At 38.7% G+C, this 23,381-nt stretch overlaps 1 protein-coding gene across 1 annotated transcript in view; it reads left to right on the top strand.

Moving 5' to 3' along the window:
* Positions 1-8,901: 8,901 nt before the first annotated feature.
* GNAL (G protein subunit alpha L) overlaps positions 8,902-23,381 on the top strand; it is a 182,928-nt gene continuing 168,448 nt past the window's right edge. The window contains exon 1 of the mRNA XM_088172972.1: positions 8,902-9,367. Coding sequence (XP_088029098.1) covers positions 8,902-9,367 — 466 coding nt within the window. The remainder of the gene's footprint in view (positions 9,368-23,381) is intronic.

Here is a 23,381-nt window from a genome sequence, read left to right as displayed (position 1 = left end):
AAAAATAAGACAATTATCATAACCTATTTTTTCAACCCATATTAATAATTAATAAAGAAAATAAGTGAGTTAGAAAAGTGGAATACATTCCACTTGAAACTGATATATGCAATACCTTCGCTAACATATCAGGAAACTCTCTCAGTTTTTTTTGCAGTGTTCACATTTGAATGCTGTCTTGGCCACGTGTCACTATTATAGAAAAAAAAATTCTTGTGATAGCACACTATGGCTGTGAGAGCCACAATGCAGGAAATAAAATAGTGAGTCCTGCCCATGCGAGTAACACACTTCTGACCCACTTTTTCCTCCCTGCACACCCTGGTTTCAGGGTTTTGACAGCCTCATGACCTGCAAGATCCTGGACAAGAGAACAGTGCTGAAAGCTGTGCAATCTGCACTAAGAGCAAAACCAGATCCCTTTTAGAGAAGAACGGCCGAATTCTACATTTGCATTTAAATGACACTAAGGCCATCATTAAGACCATTTACGCGTGAATAACGGAATACGTTTTTGCAGATTGCCACTGCAAGACCCAACCTAAATAATGGTTAATTAAATCTATCTCAAGTTGGAGCTGAAGTTTCTCATAATGGCCACTAGAGGAAAACTAATATACAGAAAGGAGAAGTCTATTGCTATACAATTGGGATGCTCTGTTTGCCACTGCACTGTTTTTCAATACACCTTAAATTAAATCAGATAGCTACTACCTGACACTGTCACGTAAAGCAAAGTGAAATTCAGGTATAAAAGCCATTCTCAAGGGTAGAAATATGTAGGTTTTTTTAATTATATATTGACAATATTTATCATCCTTTGGGATTTAAATGCACCTGAGAAGCTGCTTATGTGTAATTGCATTTTTCATCAATTATTTTCTCTTTTCTAAATATAAAGATGCAAGTCCCTTTGTATATTCTTAAGAATAACGTTCTGTGCATATTTTCACATCTTCACAGCATCTCTGGTACTAGCACATAAGAAATAAGTACTATCTAATAGCTACAAAAGTTTGTGTTAATGAACTTCCACCATAAGCAGGCATCTATTCAAGATAAACTGTGGTGTTCAGGGACTCTGCAGCAACTTTGTGTCTATGTATTTAATAATAAGCATGAAGATTTAAAAAGTATCTTTAATAAAAGACTACCAAAACTTTCCTTTGTATCATCGGGGTAGAACCTCTTAAAAATAAGACTTTGAATGGTGAAAGGCTTCATTCTATCTCACTGTGAATCATCTACCAACAACTGTCACTTGCAGGATTTCATTTGTGGGAGATCTTCAGTAAGGCTGAAAATTTCTCCTTCATGAGAAATTGTAGGAATCCAGTGCTGAAGTCACCTGAAGGTAAGCAATGCATGGGAATGCCTGTTATCCTGGGGAACAACGGGGCATGTGCAGGGGATTAACAAGGCAGCATGACTATTTTTAGTAGCACTTTGACTTTAAACACTTTTGTGTTCTTGAAATCTGCCCGGTATTTCTGTTCAAAGAAGAGAATGAAGAAAGAAAGAAGAGAAAAGCAGAAGAAAGAGAAAAGCAGAAGATGAAGAACGATGGTCGTCTCTGTTTTGTGAGGAGAGGAGAGCTTGTGTCATTCTAGATTTTGGGATTGGCATAAAGCTGCTTTAAACGGACAGACTCTCCCTAGCAAAGAGAAATCTCAAGGTATTCAAACTTCTCTGTTGTGTCAGTCCTGAGAAGTGTAGGAAGGCTGCTGAGAACTCAGGTTCCTCATTTATTTCCTTGATAATGAATCAAAAAATGAGTAAGAGTAAAACAAGGGAAGAAAGGAATGGGAAAGTTTCTTCCATGTTAATTAAATTAAATTAGTACTGGGGATCTAGAAAACACAGGACTAACAAATCACTATTACAATTATAAAATTGCTATGGGGTTTCCTCCACTAAATGGAATTCTCAGTAAAAAGAAATAATACTTAATTTCACTAGCCATAAAAATCCATGAATATTTATCTCATCTTCTGTTAAAACTACTTCAATATTTTTAACCTAAAACAAACATCATGTCAACATATTTTTATAAAGTCTGCTCTTCATTTAATATTCCTTCCTGCTTTTTCTCTTTGATTTCTACAATAAGCATTGATTAATTCTTTCCTATTTTCATTGCTTCTCAAGTGCAAGCTATTTCAGTCCTGTTAAGTGGCTAGCCTTGGAAGGAACTGCCGATCCTGATGTAGCCTAATTTAATTTTTTGATTGAGTATTCTGATTTTAACAATTCTGTCAATTTTCACTCAAAAAATGCACTACAGAAAAGAATAATTTTATGAGCCAAAATTTTACATCTATTCCTGCTTATATTGTTGTCCTCTCTTTGTATTAGGTTCCAAAATTCACATTTGAACTACGATACCCAGAATTCCATTCCAAGCAGCACATTTCTATTATTTTATTATTCAGTACATTTTTACATTGATTCTCAGTTGAAATGAAAAGAATAATTTGCTTACTATTAAAATGAAAGTTAAAGTTTGTATGACCTACAAATAGGCCTCAACTCATTTGTTTCTGTTCTCATGTCTTATTTTTGCATTAAAGCAGTAATCTAAAAGGATCCTCTAAAATAAAATAATGTTTTCAGTTATTCAGAAGGTTCTAGAAGCTCCTATTGCTTGCTAAGATGTTTTTTACAGATCTGCTGGCAGTTCACATCAAGAGCAGAGAGTCTCCAAAACAAACAGCTTAGTCTGGAGAAGTTGTTTGTGTGAAGTTGAAGACTGCATCATGATGAATATTTATATGGAAATGAATTGAGGTTGCACAGATAAAGCATGCTTCCCTGACTTAAAAGAAATTCGGTATGCAATTGATACATGCATTATTCACACACAAAGTAGGATCAGAATCTTTTAATAGAAGTGTTCCCAAAGCCATGTCCTTTCCCTCTGCCTAGATCAGGTCTGTAGCAAGTAGGACTGTTCCTCATTGTAGAAGCAGGCTGTGATGGCTTTTTGCTCTGTGTTTCAGATTGTGCAAATCACATTTTAAAAGTGTCACAATTTAGTCAGATTTGATCAGATTTTCTCAAAGCAAAAACCCCTGTTCAGAGCACAAAAAATATTACAAACTCCTGATTTGATGCCATGGGTCAGCAGTTTTTAAAGAAATATTAACAAAGATATTTAAAAGAGATAATGAGGAGCCTTGTAAGTTTATTATTCAAATTCCTTTAGAAGTAGAAACAAACTAAATGCTACAGAGACAGCAGTAGTTATGCCTCCACAATAGTGCATTATGTTATCCAGTAACACTGCTAGGCATACAAAAACTCCAATTTTATTTGTTTTCCTACCATTCTTTCTTTCCCTACTTTATGCAGTACCACAGAAAATTACCTTACCCCACAATTTGCATTTTAAATCTCTTTCTAACTGTTTTCTTACTTCATTTGCTCAGAACCTAGTTTTCGAGCAAGCTGACCTACTTTATCTTATTTTGGTACTTGCAGTAAATTCCCTTAAGCTTGTCTACTCTGACATTGCTTAAAATGTCTTCTGTATCCTGGTAATCACTTCTCTTGAAGCAAAAAAGATCTACCGTGGCTGATACAAGAATGATAATCTGTTGGTCCTTCTGAAACCCAGTAGGATGTTTTTACATTGCAACAGTATTTTTCTCATTAAACTCTTTGTGAAAATGGCTGAGGTATTTCGGAAGGTAAACAAAAATATTCACCTTGAGACAGATTTCAGCAGGCTTTGAAATACAGCTAAAATCCCATTTTTGTACAGTTTTAAGCAAGGAAAAATAATTTCTAATAATGGACGGTACAAGACAACTTTACAACTAATGTCACTAATGGCCTGACTTTGAATAAACTTACATCAGTTTTTTCAACAGGATAGTGTAAGGAGGATGCTTTAAGAACTGCTAAATTGTTTACACTATTTACATGGAAGGAGCTCTCCAAAAAGAAGTGGTAGAAGATTTTACTGCTATCATGCTCAAATATGACAAGGTGCAAAAAATACCATGGTGATGAGTGAGAGATGATTTGATAAAATTAGGTTTGAATCACTGTTGCTCTACAACTATTACAGTTTTAGCTAAATTCCCACTATAAGGCTTGTTTTTTTCCCCCATTTAAAAATCTTAAAGCAACTAGTAAAAGTGGCATGTAAAATTTGTGGTGAAGATTAAAGTTCTGTGAAAACAGAGTAGGGGGAGATGGGGAGAGAGTTTGTATCTGTGTCTGTGTGTGTCTCTGTGTGTAGGACAGAGGAGTTATAAATCCTACAATGTCCTGTGAAGACCAAGAGAAAATACACAGTTTTCTGTTTTTTCAGTGGTCTTCTGTCTTTGGACAAATTGAGACTGGGAGGAGATCAGGAGACTCATCTAATCTCCAGACATTTCACATAGACATTTGTTATTGTAGCTGTGCTTACCGACAAGTTTTCTATCAGCAGCATAGGTTTCAGCCTTTTGAGAGCAAAGCATGTATCAAGGAGGAGTATTTTCCTCTTCCTGTATACTTGCACTGATACAGGCACACTAGTGTTCATGGTAAATTTTAAGAACAAGGATAATAGTACTTGTTCCACAAGAAGCAAGTAGATTTTTGACAAGTGTCTATCAAAGAAGATAAGAGATGTTCATTATCTGATGGCAGCTGGGTAAATCCTAGACCCTTTACCCATGAGGAAAATTACCCTCAACAGGAGACAGGAGTTTTGCAAATATCTAGTGGTTGTCATGTTGTCATGGCACATGATTTTCTACTTTTTTTTTTTCTTCTAGCACATTGCTTTCCTCTTTAATAAACTCAAAAATCTTGCAGCATTTTTCACTAATCAGCACTGAGAAAATCTCAAGGAAAATATGTCAAAACCATTTAGAAATAATATCCCACTGCGGGTTCCGAATTTACAGTTTCTGAATTCATAGCAGTATTCTCACTAAGATACAGAAAAACAATAAGGCAAAACTATAGTCAGAATATGGACAAACATTCATTTCTACAGTGACTTATCAGAGTAAAAAGAACATAAACAAATTTCCAGTCCCAGAACAGCTTCTCTTTGCCTTTAAGATCCTTGCCTTATCAAAATTCTTACAGATTCATTTAGCTGGAGTCCCTTCAATTACCACACAGTTATATTTTCAAGGCAATTGCATTTACCATATTTGTTTTAGTTTGATGTCAAACACTCATTTCTTGGTTAAAACCTGGAAAATTGTATAAATCCTAAAAAACTATATAGTATAGATAAATATTGTTAAATTAAAATTGTTATAAAACTGGGAAAAGAACACAAATTATTTTCATATGGGTTTTCAATAAATGCATAATTTGCACTTTTTTTTAAGAAACAATAAAGATGTATCTTCTTAGGAATAATATTTATGGATTTTCTTACTAGACTTGTATTACTCCTTGGAGTAAATAAAGCCATCTCATGGACATACTCAGCTCCTGCATATGACTGGATACCACCTCTAAATAGTTATTTCTTAGGTAGAACTATATATTGAAAGCAAAAAAGAAAAAACAGTTTAAAGTGGTTTACTACCCGTTCATATCTAAAGATATTTATTTATTAACCATCCCACAACTTAAAAAAAAATTTGGATGGACTGAAGAAGGTCCCAAGAAAGGCCACAAAGATAATCCAAGGGCCGCAGAACCTACCCTGTGAGCAGATTGAAAGAGTGAGATCTTTTTTCCATAGAGAAGGCTCATTTTCTCCTTGGAAAAGAGAACGCTCAAGAAGAACCTCATCACAGTATCCCTGTACTTAAACAGTGGTCACAAAGACAAAAGAGAAATGCCACAAGGAGCTACATGCAGAAGACAAGAGGTCATGAGTGCAAGTTGTACCAGGAAATGCTTCTTTTCAATTCAAGAAATAATTTTTTACAGTGGGATCAACTATTCACTAGAACAACCTTGCTAGGGGCATGGTAGAGTCCCCATTGCTGGAGGTTTTCAAGATGCAGCTAGACAAGGAACTAGATGATCTCATCTAGGCTGCCTTTCCCATGAAAGGTCAGACCAGATGAAATTCTGAGGATCCCTTCCCCAGAGAACAGTCCTGGGCTATCCTATGATTCTAATTTCAGTTAACACAATGAGACTCATGGCTAATTAGTGATATTGAAGAACTGACCCAGTCATTAAGTCCTGGTTTGGATGACTAACCTTTGAAAATTCCATGAAAGATTCTTCAAAGAGTATTCAGATTAGAAAATTGCAACATGCTGACTTTTTTGCTTTAAATTCTTCAAAATCTCAGTCCATGGTAATCCAGAAGTAGTGATAATCACTATTCCTCTGGGGAAAGAGAGAAGACAGGCTGCTTATTGTTCTTTGTTAGAAGTTACAAGAAAATAATTGTGGAAGACTTCTTCCTCAAGACACAGTTTGCTCTTGTAGGTCACTGAAGGATCTTTCAGTGAACATACTTTATGTGACACTTAATAAGGTATTTATTTCAGTGTTTGGCAGCGTGGTCAGTTATTTTAAGGATCCTACCTATACATAGTTGTTAATACATGAGCTGCTACTTCAAAATTTCTTACAAAGCATGTGATTTTACAGTGCCTTTTTTCTGCCAGGTCTCTTCTCTAATTGTGAATGTATCATTCACCTTCCTTTACTCACTGAGCACACACTGTACATGCCCAGGAGCACTTTAGCAGGAGAAATTTTACCTAATCTGAACTCATTTGGGCAGGTTATAGCATTTCTTCTACTACTTGGAAAGCGGTTCATGGTTCTGCAAGTGCTGTTGCATATATCAAGCTCTAAGGATCACCTTCACAAAACAAAGTATGTCCACCAACATTTAGACCTCAAATATTAAATCCCTAACTTTCACCATTACTTTGGGTTTTGCTTTTTGTTGGGCTTTTTAAATGTTTTTATTATATTGTTGGATGCAAATTCTCCCATGTGATCCAATTACACTGGAAAGCATACAGCTACTAATCCCAGGTTCTCAGCTACTCAGCCCATTTAGATTTCTCTTATCCAAATTCCTGTTTGTTTTCAGCCAAAAGCTGAAATCTTTCACTCCCAACTAAGAAATACTGTATCCTTATGGTCCATAAAGATTTTGAGCCAAGGCAGAGCAGCTCTGCAATAGTGGTGTAACATCCTCTACTGTGATGTAACTGCTTGCATGTTTTGCAAGAAGATTGCAACCAAGACACTGTAGAGTTATATATTAAAATATAAAATAGAAGCAAAAGCTATGGGGTGGTTTCTCAGAGCTGAAGCATCTAAATAATTGGTGAGCATTTTGAAGAACATAAGAGAACAATGTCTAGAGTGTGTTGGATCCTCCTAATATTTTCACTGGCAAAATTTCCTTTGTGTGGTGCAATCACAGACAGTTGATACTTTCAGCTAAAAGGAATCTATTTCTTTTATGCCTGTGTAGGGTGTTGGGGATTTTTTTCCAGTGAAGGTTAACACACAACTCACTACTTGGTAAATACATATTTTATAGGATGTTTGTTAAATCATTTGACACAAATAGATCTGTCACAAAACCAATTCTGTTTCCCATATCCAGGAACTAAAAACTGTGCCAAATTTGCTCTAATTCATTAATTGTAAAGGAGTATGGGAATTTTACCTCCCTCCATTCTTCATACTGCATTATATAAACAGTGGCATCTATTAATAGAATATTGGTCACTGCAAAAAAAAATAGGAGACAAAACCAATGACCAATACAACAGGTCATTACAGAGTCCAAAGAGATGCTGCACGAATAAAGATGTTCGTGAACACAGTCAAGGTTACTGAAGTTAGGGTCTCTAAATTAAGCAAAGGTACATGTCAGTCATAATAGTGAACACATGACATGACCTTTGCTTTAAGATTCAGAGACCCAGTTTCATCCACTAACCACGTGCCCCTGAAAAAGGACTGCTGAGATTATGAAGAACATGGAGGTGCATGAGGCAGAAGGAGAGCGTATTTGAGACACATTCCAAGTAGCCTGAATTTTTCCAGGTCTTCTCTTGAGGAGGGCTGCCACCGCCTTGGAACCGGCTTTCTAGCACCAGCCTTTCCTCCACAGCCCACAGCAGCACGCTGCTGGAGTACTACTGCTGCCAACACTGACTGCGATAGCGAGCAAACCCCAACATTGCCTATTATTTTCTCCTACCGTCGCACCCAAAGCCTTCCTCCCACGGCATCCTTAGTCAGCGCGTGGGCGAGGAGCCGCGTGTGTGTGCACCGGGGCTCAGAACCGTGCCGTAGCTGCGAGGATGCCGGGCTGGCTGCCGGGGGCTGCCTCGGCCTCTCCGGGGCCGCTCTCACCGCGCGGGGTCCCCCTCAGTGAGAGGCCTCCGCCCCGGCTTCTCCCCCTGGGGAGACGTTGTCTGTCAGGGGCATAGCCCCGGAGAGGGGTAGGGGTGTGTGCAGTTCCCGGGGCTCGCACAAGGCGGCACGGCGGCCCTTGCAGCCAGGGAGGAAACAAGGAGGGGCGGAGGAAGCAAGGAGGGCGGGTGGCGTGAGGGGCGAGGGTCTCCCGGGCAGGGCAGGGCGCGGAGCGGGAGTTCCGGGAGACCCCAGCCCCTGAGGCGGGCCAGGCGGGGGGCGGGGGGCTGCGCTCCGTGTGCGCCTGTGTGCCGGCGCGGCGCCCCCGCCCTTCCCCCGGCGGCGCTGCGCGGTGGGCTGGCGCTGGGGTATTTACGGTAACGTGGACCCGGCGGTGGCAGCTCGGTCGGTGTCAGGTGATCGGCGCCGAGGAGCCGCCGCCACAGCCCGGGAGGAAGATGCAAGATGGCCCAGCGGGGCCGTGAGGGGCTCCGCGGCGCCCCTTCCCCGCCCGCCGCCTGCCCGGCCGGCGGGAAGCGCTGAGGCCAGCGCCGCCGCGCCACAGCCCGTTCCTGGCGGGGGCACCGAGCCATGGGGCTCTGCTACAGCCTGCGCCCGCGGCTCTTCGGCGACGCCGGCGGCGGCGGCTCCATCTCCAGCGCCGGCGCCGCCTCGGAGCCCGAAGCGCCGGCGGAGCCGCACGCCGCCCCGCAGCCGCAGCCTCTCGGCGTCCCGCTCCGGCCCGGTGGTAAGCCCGGCGGGGAGGCGGACGGACCGCCGCTGCTGCTGCTGCAGAACGGCGGCGGCGGCAATGGGGCGGCCCCCGAGCGGCAGCCGGCGCTGCCCAAAGCCGGCGGCCCCGGCCTTGGCGTCGGGGGGAAGGCGGCGCGGCAGCAGGCGCTGCACCAGCCGCCGGCGCTCCAGAGGACATGGGAGAAGCTGCGCCTGGAGGAGCGGGAGGCGGAGAAGGAGGCGAGGAAAGTCAGTAAGAGCATCGACCGGGCGCTCAAGGAGCAGAAGCGGGAGTACAAGCAGACGCACCGCCTGCTGCTGCTCGGTACGTGTGTGTGTGTGTGTGTGTGTGTGTGTCTGTGCGGGGGTGTGCCGGGCGGGCAGGTGCCCCGCGGGGCTCCCCGGCAGCGCCCCCTCCCCGGCTTCCCCTGTTTTCCTTGGGCACCCTCCATCCCTCCTTTGTCTCCCCGCTGCCCCCCGCCCCTCGGCCGTGTCCGTCCCCGTCCGTCCTCGGGCTCTCCCCCAGACAGGTTTACACCTTCTTTGGCCTTCCTCCTCCCCCTGGTCTCTCCTCCCCGCTTCTGGCCCTGGCACTGGTTTTGCAATGGAGAACACGATCGGCGCTTGTCGGGCGAGGGCGAGCGGCTCCACCCAGGCGGGCGGGCGGGAGCGATGCGGATGGGGGAGCAGCGGGGTCTTCCCGGGTGGAGGAGCCCTGCCCGGGCCGGGGCTGCCCCATCACCCGCGGCGGGAACTTCGCTCGGCGACCTCGCAACTCGGAAGCATTAACAGAAAAAAAAATTCAAAGAACAATAATTTTTTAAAAGCGCAGTAGAAAGGAGGAAAAATGGCTATGCATGCATGAGATTTGTGTAGCCTGTGGATGGTCCTCCTGTGCCGCGTGTAACCAGGGATGGTTTAATGAGGAGTGGTGATGAGCAATAGGCTCCTTATTTAAAGAAGCAGTGATCGTAGTAAGGGGAAATAAGCGGGTGTAGATATGTACGTTCCTCAGACATCGCCTCTACTACAAGATGTGTTCTTCAGCTGCTGTCTCTCAGATTTTTTAGGGATGACTTGCCAGCTTTTGTCCCCTCTTCTCTGAGGTGCTACATGCGGTCTGCTGTTGCCACTGCTCTTTCTAAGCATTAGTTAATAGTCCTCTCCAGAGGATTTGTACCAGCTGATACATTTACAGTATGAAAACCACAGGGGTATCTAATACAAGCATCTCATTTCCTGCAGGAAACAGAACAGTCATACTGCAGGGCTTTTTTTTTATGGCCTGAGCAGAGGGCTTATTTGGCCTCTTAGTTGTGGTCATAAATCTCTGTTTTCTGTTAGCATGAAAATACTGATTTGCTTTTTCATTAGCTTCTTTGCCTCTTCTTGTAAAGTTGCGTGGTATGGAGTTTTGGTGCTTATCTTTAAGTGCATTCCAGATTTGGGGTAGTCTTTACATCTTTCTTTATAAAACTCTGTTTCTGTTTTACTGGATTCCTTCATTCCTGTTGGTGGGTAAGAGGAGGAGAAAATATGAAATACAGTGGACAAAAGGTATGCCAGAGCTGTAGTGCTCCATTTCCAAAAAACAAATTATGGCCTTTATGATTACCCGTAAAATACCAGCTTGTAGGATACTAGTGCAACTGGTAGAAAGGAAGGAGGAAGATGTAATTCATACTCCATGGAATTATTATTATTATTGGTAGTAGTAGTAGTGGTGATAAAATGTCTCTTCTGGTTCTTGAACTGTTACAGTAATTAACTCTTCCAGGTAATTAACTCTTCTTTTTTCAATGAAATATTAAAAATTTTAATGTTCTCTTCTCCTGAAGCATCCAAACGTGTGTTTTGACTAGTATGGCTGCAAGAAGGCAGAGATCCTATGTTGTGCCCTTCCTCTGGAGAGCATTGTCATTGCTTGAACAAAAGAATTCTAACAAATAGATACTGTGTGTCGTCTATAACATGGGTGGTTGTCATAGTAAACCAGAGCAGTAAACACCTGTTCAGAAACAATGCCATTTGAAAAATAAATCATCACCTTTGGCACCCTAAAAGAAATTCAACGCTCCTAAGACTCCCTGTGTTTAATTTTTCTTTTTTAATCCGTGTCTTAATAAAAAAAGATTATCTTCATCTCCATATTGCTGGGAGGAAATGCTGGATTATTGTTTCAGGCCTTGCAGATCAGGGCCTGGCTTAAATGTTTCATTTAGATATAGGGAGAGCTGCAGGTGCTTTGTAATGCTTTTTGATAGTATTGGAAATGCTGCTGTAAATAAGAGGAAATTATTTAGAATGGGGAATGGTTTATTTGTTAGAGAAGAAGTAAAGCAAAATTGCATTGCACAAGGTAATACCTTTCAGTCTTGAAAGGAGGAAAAGACTTAGAATGTACACAAAGGTCTTTTAGAATAAAGAAGATTACTAGCCTGATATCTTATAGCATTTGAAGTTGTAAATAACTGAATCCCTGTCCCTAAGGTCTTCCTGGCAGACTGAACCTGAAAAGTGTACCTTTGCTAGAGAGGAGGAATATTTTTGTACATCAACATGGAGGAAATGCACAGCAGAGGCGAAATGGTGAATGCAGTGACAGCAGAGCACCGCCACAGAACAAACAAAGTTGAGCAACAGCGTCGGCGTGGGCTTTGTGTTTCTTTTTTTAAACACAAGTTTGTAAATAATAGCCTGATTTTGGTTTGTCCTTGTATATCTCGTACATTTACTGGGCAAGTTTAGAGGATATTACTGAAATTTTAGAGAAAAATACAGTGTGTATTTTTAAGGAGCTACTATTAGATATCAAAAGGGCTATGCAAATAAATGCACTAATGTAGGAATACTAGGAATCTCTAGAGTCTAAATAAGTAGTATATTAGAAGAGAAGCTTATAAATGTTTGAAAATGACCTTTCCTTAGAAGCACGCTCACTCTTTTATTATGTCAAATGGAAACAATCAGCTTTGTGATGAGCTGTGCGTAATAAGTTACCAAGATATTATGAAGTCTCAAAGGTTTTTTGTAGTGTGTGTTGGTAAATATCTCTCAAAGAGCCTGTTCTTGCCTGTCACAGCTTCCCCCCAACTAATGTCTTGTGGTGCACGTGATGTTTTGACACTCTCCCCTAACCTACATTCGGAAGCACTTAATGTGTTTTGTCATAACCAGTGATTGTGAAAGGGAGGGTGTGCAGTAAGGGCTCAAGATCAGCTCTCTGTCTGTGCCTCCCACATAAAGAGGTGTTTAAGTATCAGGTGGCTGTAGCTGTCATGCTGAGGCTTTACTGGTGCACTGGAGTAGTAGCAGACATGGTTTGGGTCCATTTGTTTTTCTTCTTCTGAAAGAAGAACCCATAAAATGGCAACTGGCTTTCCACCATAGTTGGCTGTTTCTTGCTTAACATCCACTTTAAAAACACAAGAAATTGATAGATTATTGAATTGATTATTGGGTGCTGTATTATTTGTAAGGGGGTTTATTTCCTTTTCTCATTATAAGTCAAGTGTTCATCTGTGCAGAATTCTTAGGATGCTTTTACTAACCCTGAGATGAGGAATTTTTCTTAAAGCATATGTATTTATTGAACATATTTGCAGGACTTGATCAGAGTTTTGCAGCTTTGGTTTCTGTCTGGTTTTCTGTTTAATCTTTTTTTTTCTAGAGATTTGTAGTCACCCTCTTCTGCAAGACTGTTTTAGCTGCTGATTTCCTAGAAACTGTAGAAACATTACAAATCACTTTATAGAAGCAATTTACATTCTCATTTGCAATCTCATATTTTAAACTATTTTCTGAGTAAGTGGGGTGAAGGGGAATTGACTTTAAACGGTGTTAACCATTTTGGTATAATTAAGGCTCATGTAATGTTGAAGTAAGATATAGATTGATTTTTTTTTTGATTTTTTTTTCCCCCTAGATAGCTGTTGTCTTCTAACCTCTGACTCTTATTTTTTTCCATTTACCCTGGTTGCTATCCTAACTTTGGATGACTTTCTCAAGCAGAACACATTCTTTTACACTTCCCTGCTAAATTGAAACTGAAAGTGTTCTTAGTAAAAGCTTTTCTGTTCAACAGAAACTGAAAGTAATGATACAGGAATTGATGGAGGGGAAACAGAGATAGTAATTTTCTTCACTTAAAAGGTACTGGAACTACTTATGTAATATTTAAGTACTGACTTGATAGTGAAATTTAGATATATTTGGTGATGTTCATGTACAAAAGTATAGAAAACATACTGAAAAATGTAGTTCCTCTGAGTTGGTGGAAATCAAACACAAAGATGCCTTGTCAAGCTTGGGAAACTCCTACACAGGAGATCCCAGAAAGCTCAGAGGTGTACAACAAAAGTAATGGTTTTTTTTCTTTTCCTAACTGCACCAAATGACTGTTGTCAGAAATGAACTTTTTGTGCAAAGAGAGTTTCTGGTCTGACAGTGGCTTTTAGACTAAAATTGCAGTCTTGTGTATGTTCTGCATCAGCAAATCCTTAAGTTCATCATACATCCTCAAGGGAATTTTAAATCTTAAGCCTAATGAATTTTATTTTTAAAATATTTTTAACTTGTGTCAACTCATGCTTTTTGATAAACACCTGAATATAGTTTAGCTTCATGTGGTGATACTTTCCTTGTAACTGCATAAGGTTGAATGCTTGAGGTGTTTTTCTGTTACCACCAGAGATGACTCCTTCCCTGGTCTGTAAGGGGAGCTTGGCATATTTGGGATCCTTACTGCCAGCTACTTCTAATATGGACATAATGCACAGATGATTGGTAGGAACATATATTTTCACGACTTCAAAATCTCATGATGCAAATACTGACCAATGTAATAATGCAGAAGGATTTTATAATCCTTAATTCTTTGCATAATTTGCATGTCTTTTCAAAAGCTCTTCTGCTTTTGTTATAACTTATGGCATCACAGGAAGTGGGATATGAGCTCCTTGCACAGGAGGAAAACTAATAGGCAGAAGTCATCAGGACATTTGGGATCAGTTCTTAAATTTGGGGGAGTTTAAAGTGTCCTGAAAACAACCCCTGACTTACAATACTTAGTTTTTCTTTATCTGTAAATTAAAAGTAGATTTAGCCCATATTTAGGTATTTTTAACTTATTTCCATTCTTTGATTGATTGTGCTTATCTTTAATTACTTGATATTCAAGAAAAAAGTAACTAAATCATTTTTCCCTCTGTTAGGTGTAGTAATACTGGGAGGCTTTAAGTGCTGTGGAAGGGTGGGTTCTGCAGCTGTTAATTAGAACTTTTGCTTATTAGGCAAGTTTTGTATATCTGTGTGTATTCCATGAATGCTTATTAGAATGCAGTATCTTAACTAAGAAAACTTTGCAGGTATGTTCTGTCATTTTAAGGTCCCATTACCATTGTAACTTTTTGACTGCTGAAATTTTGAAGAAGAAGTAAAACTCCTAGATTTGGAATATTTGTTTTATCTTTCCCTATGCCTTTCCCCGCAACAGTTTAGAAGAGAGACAATTTGAAACACTGTTACCATGTTTATCCACTGCCCAACCCACACGTCCAATTTTTTTCTTTTATTATTTTGACACAGTGCAACTACAAATTTGGGGACATACTTAATGGTGGGGGCTTTTCGTAGAGTCATGGCTTCCCTCAACTTTTTCAAGTCAGGTACCATTTGAGCTTGTAAAGTTGAATTAATTTTTTTTTATTTGTTTTTTTTTAATCCAGCAGTCTGTCCAAGCTGTGGCAGAAACCTAGGCTGCCTTCTGCTTAGTAAGTTAACTTATTTGATAGTTATACCTGTTCTAGAAACCTTTTGCCTTTGCTGAGTGATGTGGAAATGGTTCTTTTCCGTGGATTTTTGAATAGCAGTAGAGAAATGTAATGGTGTAAATAAGATAAGATAAAAGAGGTGTCCCTTATTCTCAGGTTAGAGGGATAGAATCTTATGAATCTTAGGCAGAGTCTGGAGGAAATGCAGCCTTGTATCTGGCCTGTGCACATTGTATTTGTGCTTTTTCCAAGAGTGGATGAGCATGTTAAGTACACTGCTTAGCATATTTCATATCATCCCTGTAGCACTGTATGAATGTATGTGTGAAACTCCCGTGTCTTGTGATTTGTCTGCACATGAATATTAAATAGAAGTTTAAGAACTTAAAGCCTCGTAGAATAAGCTGTACAAAGAAGGAAATGTGTGCTGTTTGGGACCAGAATAGGTAAAAACTACTTAGGATTTAATATTTTCTTTTTCTGTGTTCATGTGCAGAAGATCAAAAAATCCCAGAAAAAAGCTTCCAATTAATGACTGTAACATTAGACATAACATCAATCACCTGTAGTAGAATATCTTAGCTGATAAGATCTCTTTGAAGTAAAACTTGAATTGCGTCCTCAGAATCTGGCATTTTATGTTTGTTTGGTTTTAAACTTAAGTTTGAAGAATTATAAATTCCACTTATATTTAAGGTAATGTTAGGTTTCAAGAATAATAAATTTGTCCTTCTGAAAATACCATTACTGTAGTAAGTCAGATCCAGGTAGAATTGTAAATTCTATGCTGTTATCTTTATTTTAGAGAAGAATTTACATCATGTGGGAACAACATGCATTTTGCAGCTTAAAGCTATTTAAAAGTAGAAGGGATTTTTTTCTCCCAAGTATTTAAAATAAAAAGAAACAAAAATTGAGAAGTTTTGCACTTTTTCTATGATAGGCAATACACTTTTAACAGTTTCTTTTAAGAGGACTTAATTCCTTTAAAGGGCAAAAAGGAAGTTCTTCTCAGCAGTCAATTCAAGCAAATTATCTACTTAGTCTTCAGAAAATAAGACCATTCCTTTTGTGATTTTGGTTAGTGCATGCAATGGAGATAAGCAGCAGGCTGAAAAACATCTGTAATAAAAACCCAACAATAAATTGAGTCCTCAGTCTTTATGGGTATTGTTTCCTTACCCCCAGCCTCTCTTTCTTAATTTGGAAATCCATACTTTTTGATACATGTAATATACGCTGTGTTTAATTGTCATCTGTGGATTAAAATGGATTAGAAAGAGTTGTATTTTTCCATCATGAAGAATGAAGTCTATATTAACCTGCCAAATGTGTGGGTGAACACAGATAGATCCTTAGTATTGTGTGCAAGTGTAATTTGTATTTAACAACTTAATCTTTTATTGAAAACTGTTGTGAATGCTGCTGAGACATTGCCAACTCTGCAACTCTCTGAACTACAGGGAATTAATCATTCTGTATCTTGGAGCAAATGTGGAATGCACTTCATGGTGTTAGGCAGTGCCTTCTTCAGAATCATCTCTATTTTCCCCAGTGCCTCACATATGGAGGATGAAACTACAGCAAAAGCAAGTTGTTTTTCTTCCTTAAGTGAAAGCACTATTTCCAGGTTCATGTTTGAATTAATTTTTATGTTGATTGTAGAATCATTTTCTATTCCAAATGATATTTTTCCAGATAGAGGTGCACACGTTTGTCTGTGTGTGCACACACGTCCACTGAAGTTCTTGTTAAATGCAGAAGGTTGCTCTGAGTCCAGGTGAGATAAACCAACCTTCAAGAATATGTGGTTGGATTATGTCCTGGCATATCTCATAGCCTTAAATCTTCAGAAGCACAGGGCAAGTGTAATGGATTCTGTAACAAGATTGCTTTTTTTTCATCCTTTGACTCACTGGACGTCTGAATTACAGAACAGGCTTATGGTGTTATCTTCTGCCTGTTCTGAGCTTCCTGTATTTGTCTAATTCACTGTCTAGCAGAGATAGGAACATGATATTAAGTACTTCTAATGTGTCAGCCTTTGCTAAGATGTATTTATTTTTTTATATTGTTTTATAGACTATAGACCTAAAATGCAGAAGAATATAATAATTTGTATAAATTATATACACAGAATTAACCACTTCATAATCTAAAAATCTATGATTAAAGAGTTTGGGAGAGGTTTTGGGGGGTTTTTCTAAGGTTTTGGTAGGGTTTGGTTTGCTTTTTTTTTTTTAAATCTAATTTTTAAATAGGCAAAAGGACTCTCGTTTCTAAATGGCAAGATGCCGTTGAAGTTATTTACATCTCATAATGTGTCTGCTTTAATTTAATTTAGTAATTTCATCACCTAATACTAAAAACTGAATAAACTTAAAAATTCCTTGATGTGTATGAGACATTCTTTGCTTCAGCTGTGCTTAGGAGCCTCACTGTACCTTGTAAGTCTGGTACTGTTACGTGTGATGCTGTGTAACCTAGTCATGTATAAACAACCATGAAAATGGCATGAAGGACAGGCTATGACTAGAGGACTTTCAGATCCTTTTATTCATTGGGTCTACTGACTTGTGATCATGGCTATAGGCAAAAGAGGAGCTGTTTAAATGTTTTGCTTTTTTCCCCTTGAAAATATTTCCATGAATGAAAACAGATGGGGACTACAGGACAACAATTCTGGTTTAGATTGAGTAGTTGGTCTTCTTTAGATTTAACGTTTTGAAAGAAGAACAGAAATCTCAAATTCTTTAGAGTATTTTCTCACACTTGGGGTGGGGTATGGATACCCAACCAACCAACCAAGAAACCACCCATCTGTCATGTAAATTGTTTTGTTTAACAGAGCTGTACTTCAAATTCATATTAATCTGGACTTTCCCTGCAGATGAAATAGCACTGAGAGGGGAATACAAGCTTTTGACACTTAGAGAAAGACTGGATAACAAGCTGCATTTAAATAACTGCTATGCATTGTTCCTTTCGGTAAATACGTTTTTCTTCTTATTTTTGGGAATCTTTTTACACGTTCTGTGATTTGTCAGTGTTGTAAAGCATTTATTTTGCCTTCATGGAAAACCAATAGAGAAACACTAGAGTTGAGTTTGATGTCGTGCTTCCTGACATCTTGCTTCTAGATCAGGAGCCATAGCAGTCCCTTTTCCTTGAAGTTCCTCGTGCACTCTGAATGCAAAAATCTGTTATTCCAAATTTTATTGCTGGTCCCTCATGTTTTCTTATTCTGTTCAGTGTGACATCTGCATCCATGAGCCTTTTGTTTAGTAGTGTCTTTCCAACTTAGTTATTATTGAAACAGTACAGTTGGTGTCTTGTTCATTTTAGAGTTTGGGGTCTTTTAAATGGTGAAACTACAATAATATTTTAGGGGGCTACATATTCATGCCAAGGGCCTTCTACTTCTTAGCTCTGTGTATAGAGGTGAAAATGTTTTCTCAGCAGAGCTAGGGGAGAAAAGAACAAAATACTGCCTGCAGTGATGTTTGGGGGATCCTGGCTCCAGAGGTATGTCAGCTATGTTTTTGAACTACCAGAGGTGGAAGAAAAACTTTCATGGAGAAGCTGAAATGGAGAGAGTAGTTTTTTGATACTTGAAGTTGCTTATAATTTAATGCAGAAAGGATCACCTGAAGAGCACTCGACTCCCTATCGACTCCCATTTGGCAGTAGTCCTTGTCTAATTAAAGCAGATTCACAGATATGTGATCTATCTGCCAGAGACTGAATTAATGCTTTCTAATATGTCAGGAAAAGCTAAAGCAATGCAGTAAAAGGTCAAACAGCCTTTCAGATATGCTAGAGAGGGATTCGGAGGGTGGAAAGATGGGGCTGTCTTTTCATGCTGCTTCATACTATCAACAAGTACAACTGCTTGTGCTCCTGGTCCAGCTGTTTCAGAAAAAGCAAACAGGGGCTCTGATGCTCTAAAACAGAATGAGCAGTTGTTCCACACTTGGTCTGATTCCCTATGCAATGCTGAAGAGCAAGTTAATATCTTGTTCTGATCTAGGGGGAGGTCATTCATCTAAATACCACAGTTTCTCTGGGTTTCTGTGCATTGGTTGTGTGAGCAGTGTCACAGTCTGCCAGGGTTCTGCAGCACCTCCTGTTCTAGTACATGTAGATTTTGTGCAGGACAAAACAAATCCATAACCTTCTCAAGCCGAAACAGCATAACATCAGTACATCCTACTGTGCTGACTGCCACTGAAATGTAACCTTTTGTTAATGACAGTATTTCCCTTAAGATAAAGATGGCTAGACAAGTATGGGAGCAGAAGTTTTCTTTTTGTTCTGTTTTTTTCTGTTCCTACCCTTACTCTTAAAAGTAAGAACTTCTGCTGTTTTGGGATTGTTTTACTCTGGGGGCTTTTTTTACTCTGTATTCTGATGCCCTGATAAAAGATAATTCGATAATCTGATAAAGAGTAATTAGAAACTTGAATTAATTGGCTGTTCACATGATGTGCAAAGAAATGTTGAATTAATCTCTCTTAATCTTGTGTCAGACAAAAATAATTTGAAGATATTGCTGAGTCCCACATAAATAAATAGACAGCATCTTTTGATGCTGCCTTTATTCTCTAACACAGTTCTCTCTCTGAAGTTAGACTGATAAAGACTTCGGTATTGGTAGTTGCTTCATCAGCTTGAGGTAAGCAGTCAGACAATGGAGCAGAGTTTGAGTTTATGAATAATTAGACTAAAGTCCAGAAGTGACTAGTAAGATTTTTCCATTTGACTGTATGTGTAACCAAGATGTCATTTCACTTCCTCATAGTCTCTGTGCTCTAAGCTCATAAGTTGCTTGAATTTTAACATGCGTATTACACAATTACTTCATACAACTTGTTCAAGCAGTGTTACTGTTTTGAACTCTAGCTCAGAATAAGACACGCACTGTCCCACCCATTCACTTCAGCTTCTGCTGGGTTGGAATTCATACAATGCTTTCTTCATCTTGTTTTGTATCTGTGGCTCACGTAGTTATGCCATTCCTTGAAAGAAAACAGTCTGGAATATATTCTTTAAAAGCTAAATGTGCTCATCACCTATTGTTCTTGTCTGACTGCTTTTTCCAGTGTGTAAGAAGTGGGCAGTGCCGATTTTAATAGTGTTTGTATTTTTTTTCTGCTGGAAGCATTGGTTTTATTTTTTTGAATTTGTTTATCTGAGAATTCATAATTTAGTGTATATCCAAGTCTTTCTGAAACTGGCCTATAAAAATCTTTGTATTTTGCTTCTGTTGCTTCTGGACATATGATTTTGCAGTGGCACATGCAAGAATATTACTTGACTACCAGGTTTATCATAACAGGTTGCTGTTATCCAACATTGCTGCTTGTCCATACTTGAGTCTTTTGATAAGCTAACATTATGCATAGTGGTATCTTTAATCACTGGGTAAAAGTTTACTGTAACTAGTTGATGGTTCACATTTCATTCTTGAAATCCATATATTATCTGATTCTCGATTCACTTAAAGTGTGTTGCATCGATTGTTTGCAGAATAACATCAGGCATACATGTGCTGATTAATGTATAATATCAAATTATATTGACATATGCCTTCGACTTAATCAACTGTGTTTGCTATCAATATCCCTCAGATATTTATTTTTAATTAGGCAAATAACTTATTACTGATTCATTGGCACTAGATAGTAGATACCAGCCCCATGTTTGATGGAATGTGATTTTTCTCAAACTGTGTGTAATCTAAATAATGGGATCTCATACCTGAAGAAAAAAACCTTGATTTTCTGATGCCTTCATGTTATCTCACAGAGTAGCAGTAAATGTGATTGACATTCCTTACGCCGTTTTCTGTTGTGATTTGTAGGACATGTTCAGATCCTTCTTGTAGAAAGTTATCCTGTAAATATTAAGAAAATAACTGTTTAGATCACATCGTGAAGACAGAGGGCTAGAATCTCTGTTTAAAGAATTAATTGTGTTGACACACAGGGCAATTTGCTGTTACTTTAAGGTAACAGAACCTGACTTGATATTTTGGGGTGAATATGAATGTTTTTGTTAAACAATTAAGCTGATTAACCACGTCTTGGTCTAGCATAGTGCAGAAGAGGATGCTGCTATTATGATTTCTTGTAAAACAAATAATTTTGTTTACAAGATACGTTGGAAACAGCAGTACTTTGCCCAGTCATTTCCATCTCTATTATGTAGGCTGGTTTTAGGGTGTTTGAAACTGTACTGTGTCCTTTTCTTGAAAAAGAAACCAGCTACTTATTTAAATTGATAGTTTCAACAAGCTGTAAATGCTTTATCAAGATGAAGTACTAGGCCAGTTAAATACTTACTGCTACTACAGACCAGCACAGGCGAAAAAAGACAATCTCATGATGTTGTGTTTTTCTTTTTTTTTTTTTTTTTTACTGGCTATGGTCCAGAAGTGTCTTCTGTACTATGTTAGACCTTCCAGGCAGTTGCTTGGACCTTTTATGAAGGCCATCTTTCAAATCAGCTGACTCTTGTTACTTTTTGCCTTCTTTGTTTATGGCTGAAAAATTACTCAGTTTTTGAAACAATCTTTCCCATAAAGGAGTCCAACTCAAAATATAAAGCTCTTACATTCAAGCATTTAGTAAACTAACAATTTGTTTTAGGTCAGGTTTTTGGTGGCATTTTTTATAGTAGATAGGAAGGGTAACATCTGTAACAAAAACTGCTTATTGCCAGAATTCTTATATGTTGGAAATAAATTCTTACTCTAACCTTTTACAAAAATAAAGGAAGAGTTCTTACCTTCTTTATTAACAGATATTTGACTGATGAATTAAGTCTCTCTGGACACATTGTTTTTTAACTCATCCTAAATGTGCACTGACAATTGTCTCAGTTTATAAAATACCTGACCAAGTCTGTCATCCCATCATAGACAGCTTGGGTTTTGATTCTGAGGTGTACACATCTTTTTCAGAGCATCAGATGGCTTGAAAATCTTTCTTGACCCAACTATGCCTGGTTGACAATGTATTTAACATTTCAAAGGGTAGGCCTGCCTCTGTGGGTGTTCTGATAAATGCTCTAACTGGAGCCTGGTCTCCTAGCATTTTAATTAACTCTCCGCATAGGGACCCTTCCTGTGGAGAAAACTTGCATTTTCCTTTAAAAGAATTTCCAGAATAGACTGTGAGCATAAACTGTGGAGGAGGAAAATTTACTTACAAGTATAGGAGCAGTTGTGTTTCTGATTTTGCTGTAGTATATAAAGATCTGAAATTCTAAGTCAGTGTAATGTGAAAGTATGTAAAACACATGTTTTTACACTGAAAGCATAGTAAGTCTTGCTGTGACTGCAGCAATCTCAAACGTGAACTTAATTTTGTGGTGTCATCAGTTTAGAATTTACTGCTTAAGTTGCAAGAGGAGATCCAGAAGCATGGCAGAAAATTTTCCTGAGTGCATGATTTCTCAGTTTGATTACAGCATAAGTCATCAAAAGTGCTTCAGAAGTAGAGTGGTTTTGTCTTCTACCAACTTCACTTGAAGTCAAATGGTCAGCACTGATGAGGACTTACAAAAGTGTTTTGTTTCATAGTCTGAATGTATCAATTCCTTCAAGGAGAATATTCCTAAATTTTGTTTTAGTGGTCTTTTTGAAACTTTGTCCTTGGCTCAATCTTTGAATATGTATTTAAGTGATGTTAATAGTTCATTCATTTATTTAGTTTGAATTGATTTTATATTTTTTAAGGCTCTTATTCTGAGCCTTAAAACTGAAAATACAGTATCTTTCATGAAGCCTATAAAATGCAACATGTAACTTCTGGCTCAGCAGCAGGGTGCTGAAAAAATTAGGGTAGATTTAAGAACAGCAGGTTTATTAAAATATTGACAGAAACACTTTTTTGCTTGTCTTCCTAATTTTCCCTTCTGGTCATAAGTATCCAATGGTATTCATGATGGAAAACTTTAAGCTGAGAGGTTAAGACATAATAGAATCAGCTGGATAGTGTCATATAATTAATATAATTAGGAAAACTCAACTATAACGATCAGTAGGGTGTGATTCTAACTACAGTCAAACCATCAAATATACATGCAGAAGTTGGGCATTCCATCATGAAGGATATCTGTCCAAACTTTGGTACACATGCCTTACTTCACCATGTGTTATGTTGTCTTGGATTAAATGACTGCTTTTTTTCTGCATTCCTTACAGCTTACATTGTATAGAATAAATAATAGCAAATGTGTGACATGTTGACTGTATGTCATCTTTTCTTTTTTTATGTGGAATAACTCTTGCACTGTATACAGAAGTCTTTAGTGTCTAATGCGGATTTTTCCAAAGAGTGGACCATTGATATATTTCCTCTTGTTCAGATGGAAAATCAAAGCAGAAGTGGATCATGTTCAAATTTACATATAATCTAATTTTCAACTATTAGTTTAGATGTCTACAGCCTGGCCTACTTCTAAAATTATTTTAGAGAGTTCTTAAAATAAGCTGCTACCTTTGGTGTCCAAATTATGATGTTGATATTTACTCTAATTTCTAAAAACTTTCTCAAATTAAAT

This window comes from Sturnus vulgaris, chromosome 1 (genome assembly GCF_052056855.1).
Source record: "Sturnus vulgaris isolate bStuVul1 chromosome 1, bStuVul1.hap1, whole genome shotgun sequence".
NCBI classification, from domain to species: Eukaryota; Metazoa; Chordata; class Aves; order Passeriformes; family Sturnidae; genus Sturnus; species Sturnus vulgaris.
The sequence above is the reverse complement of the archived record's forward strand: the minus strand, read 5'-3'. Positions and strand labels throughout refer to the sequence as shown.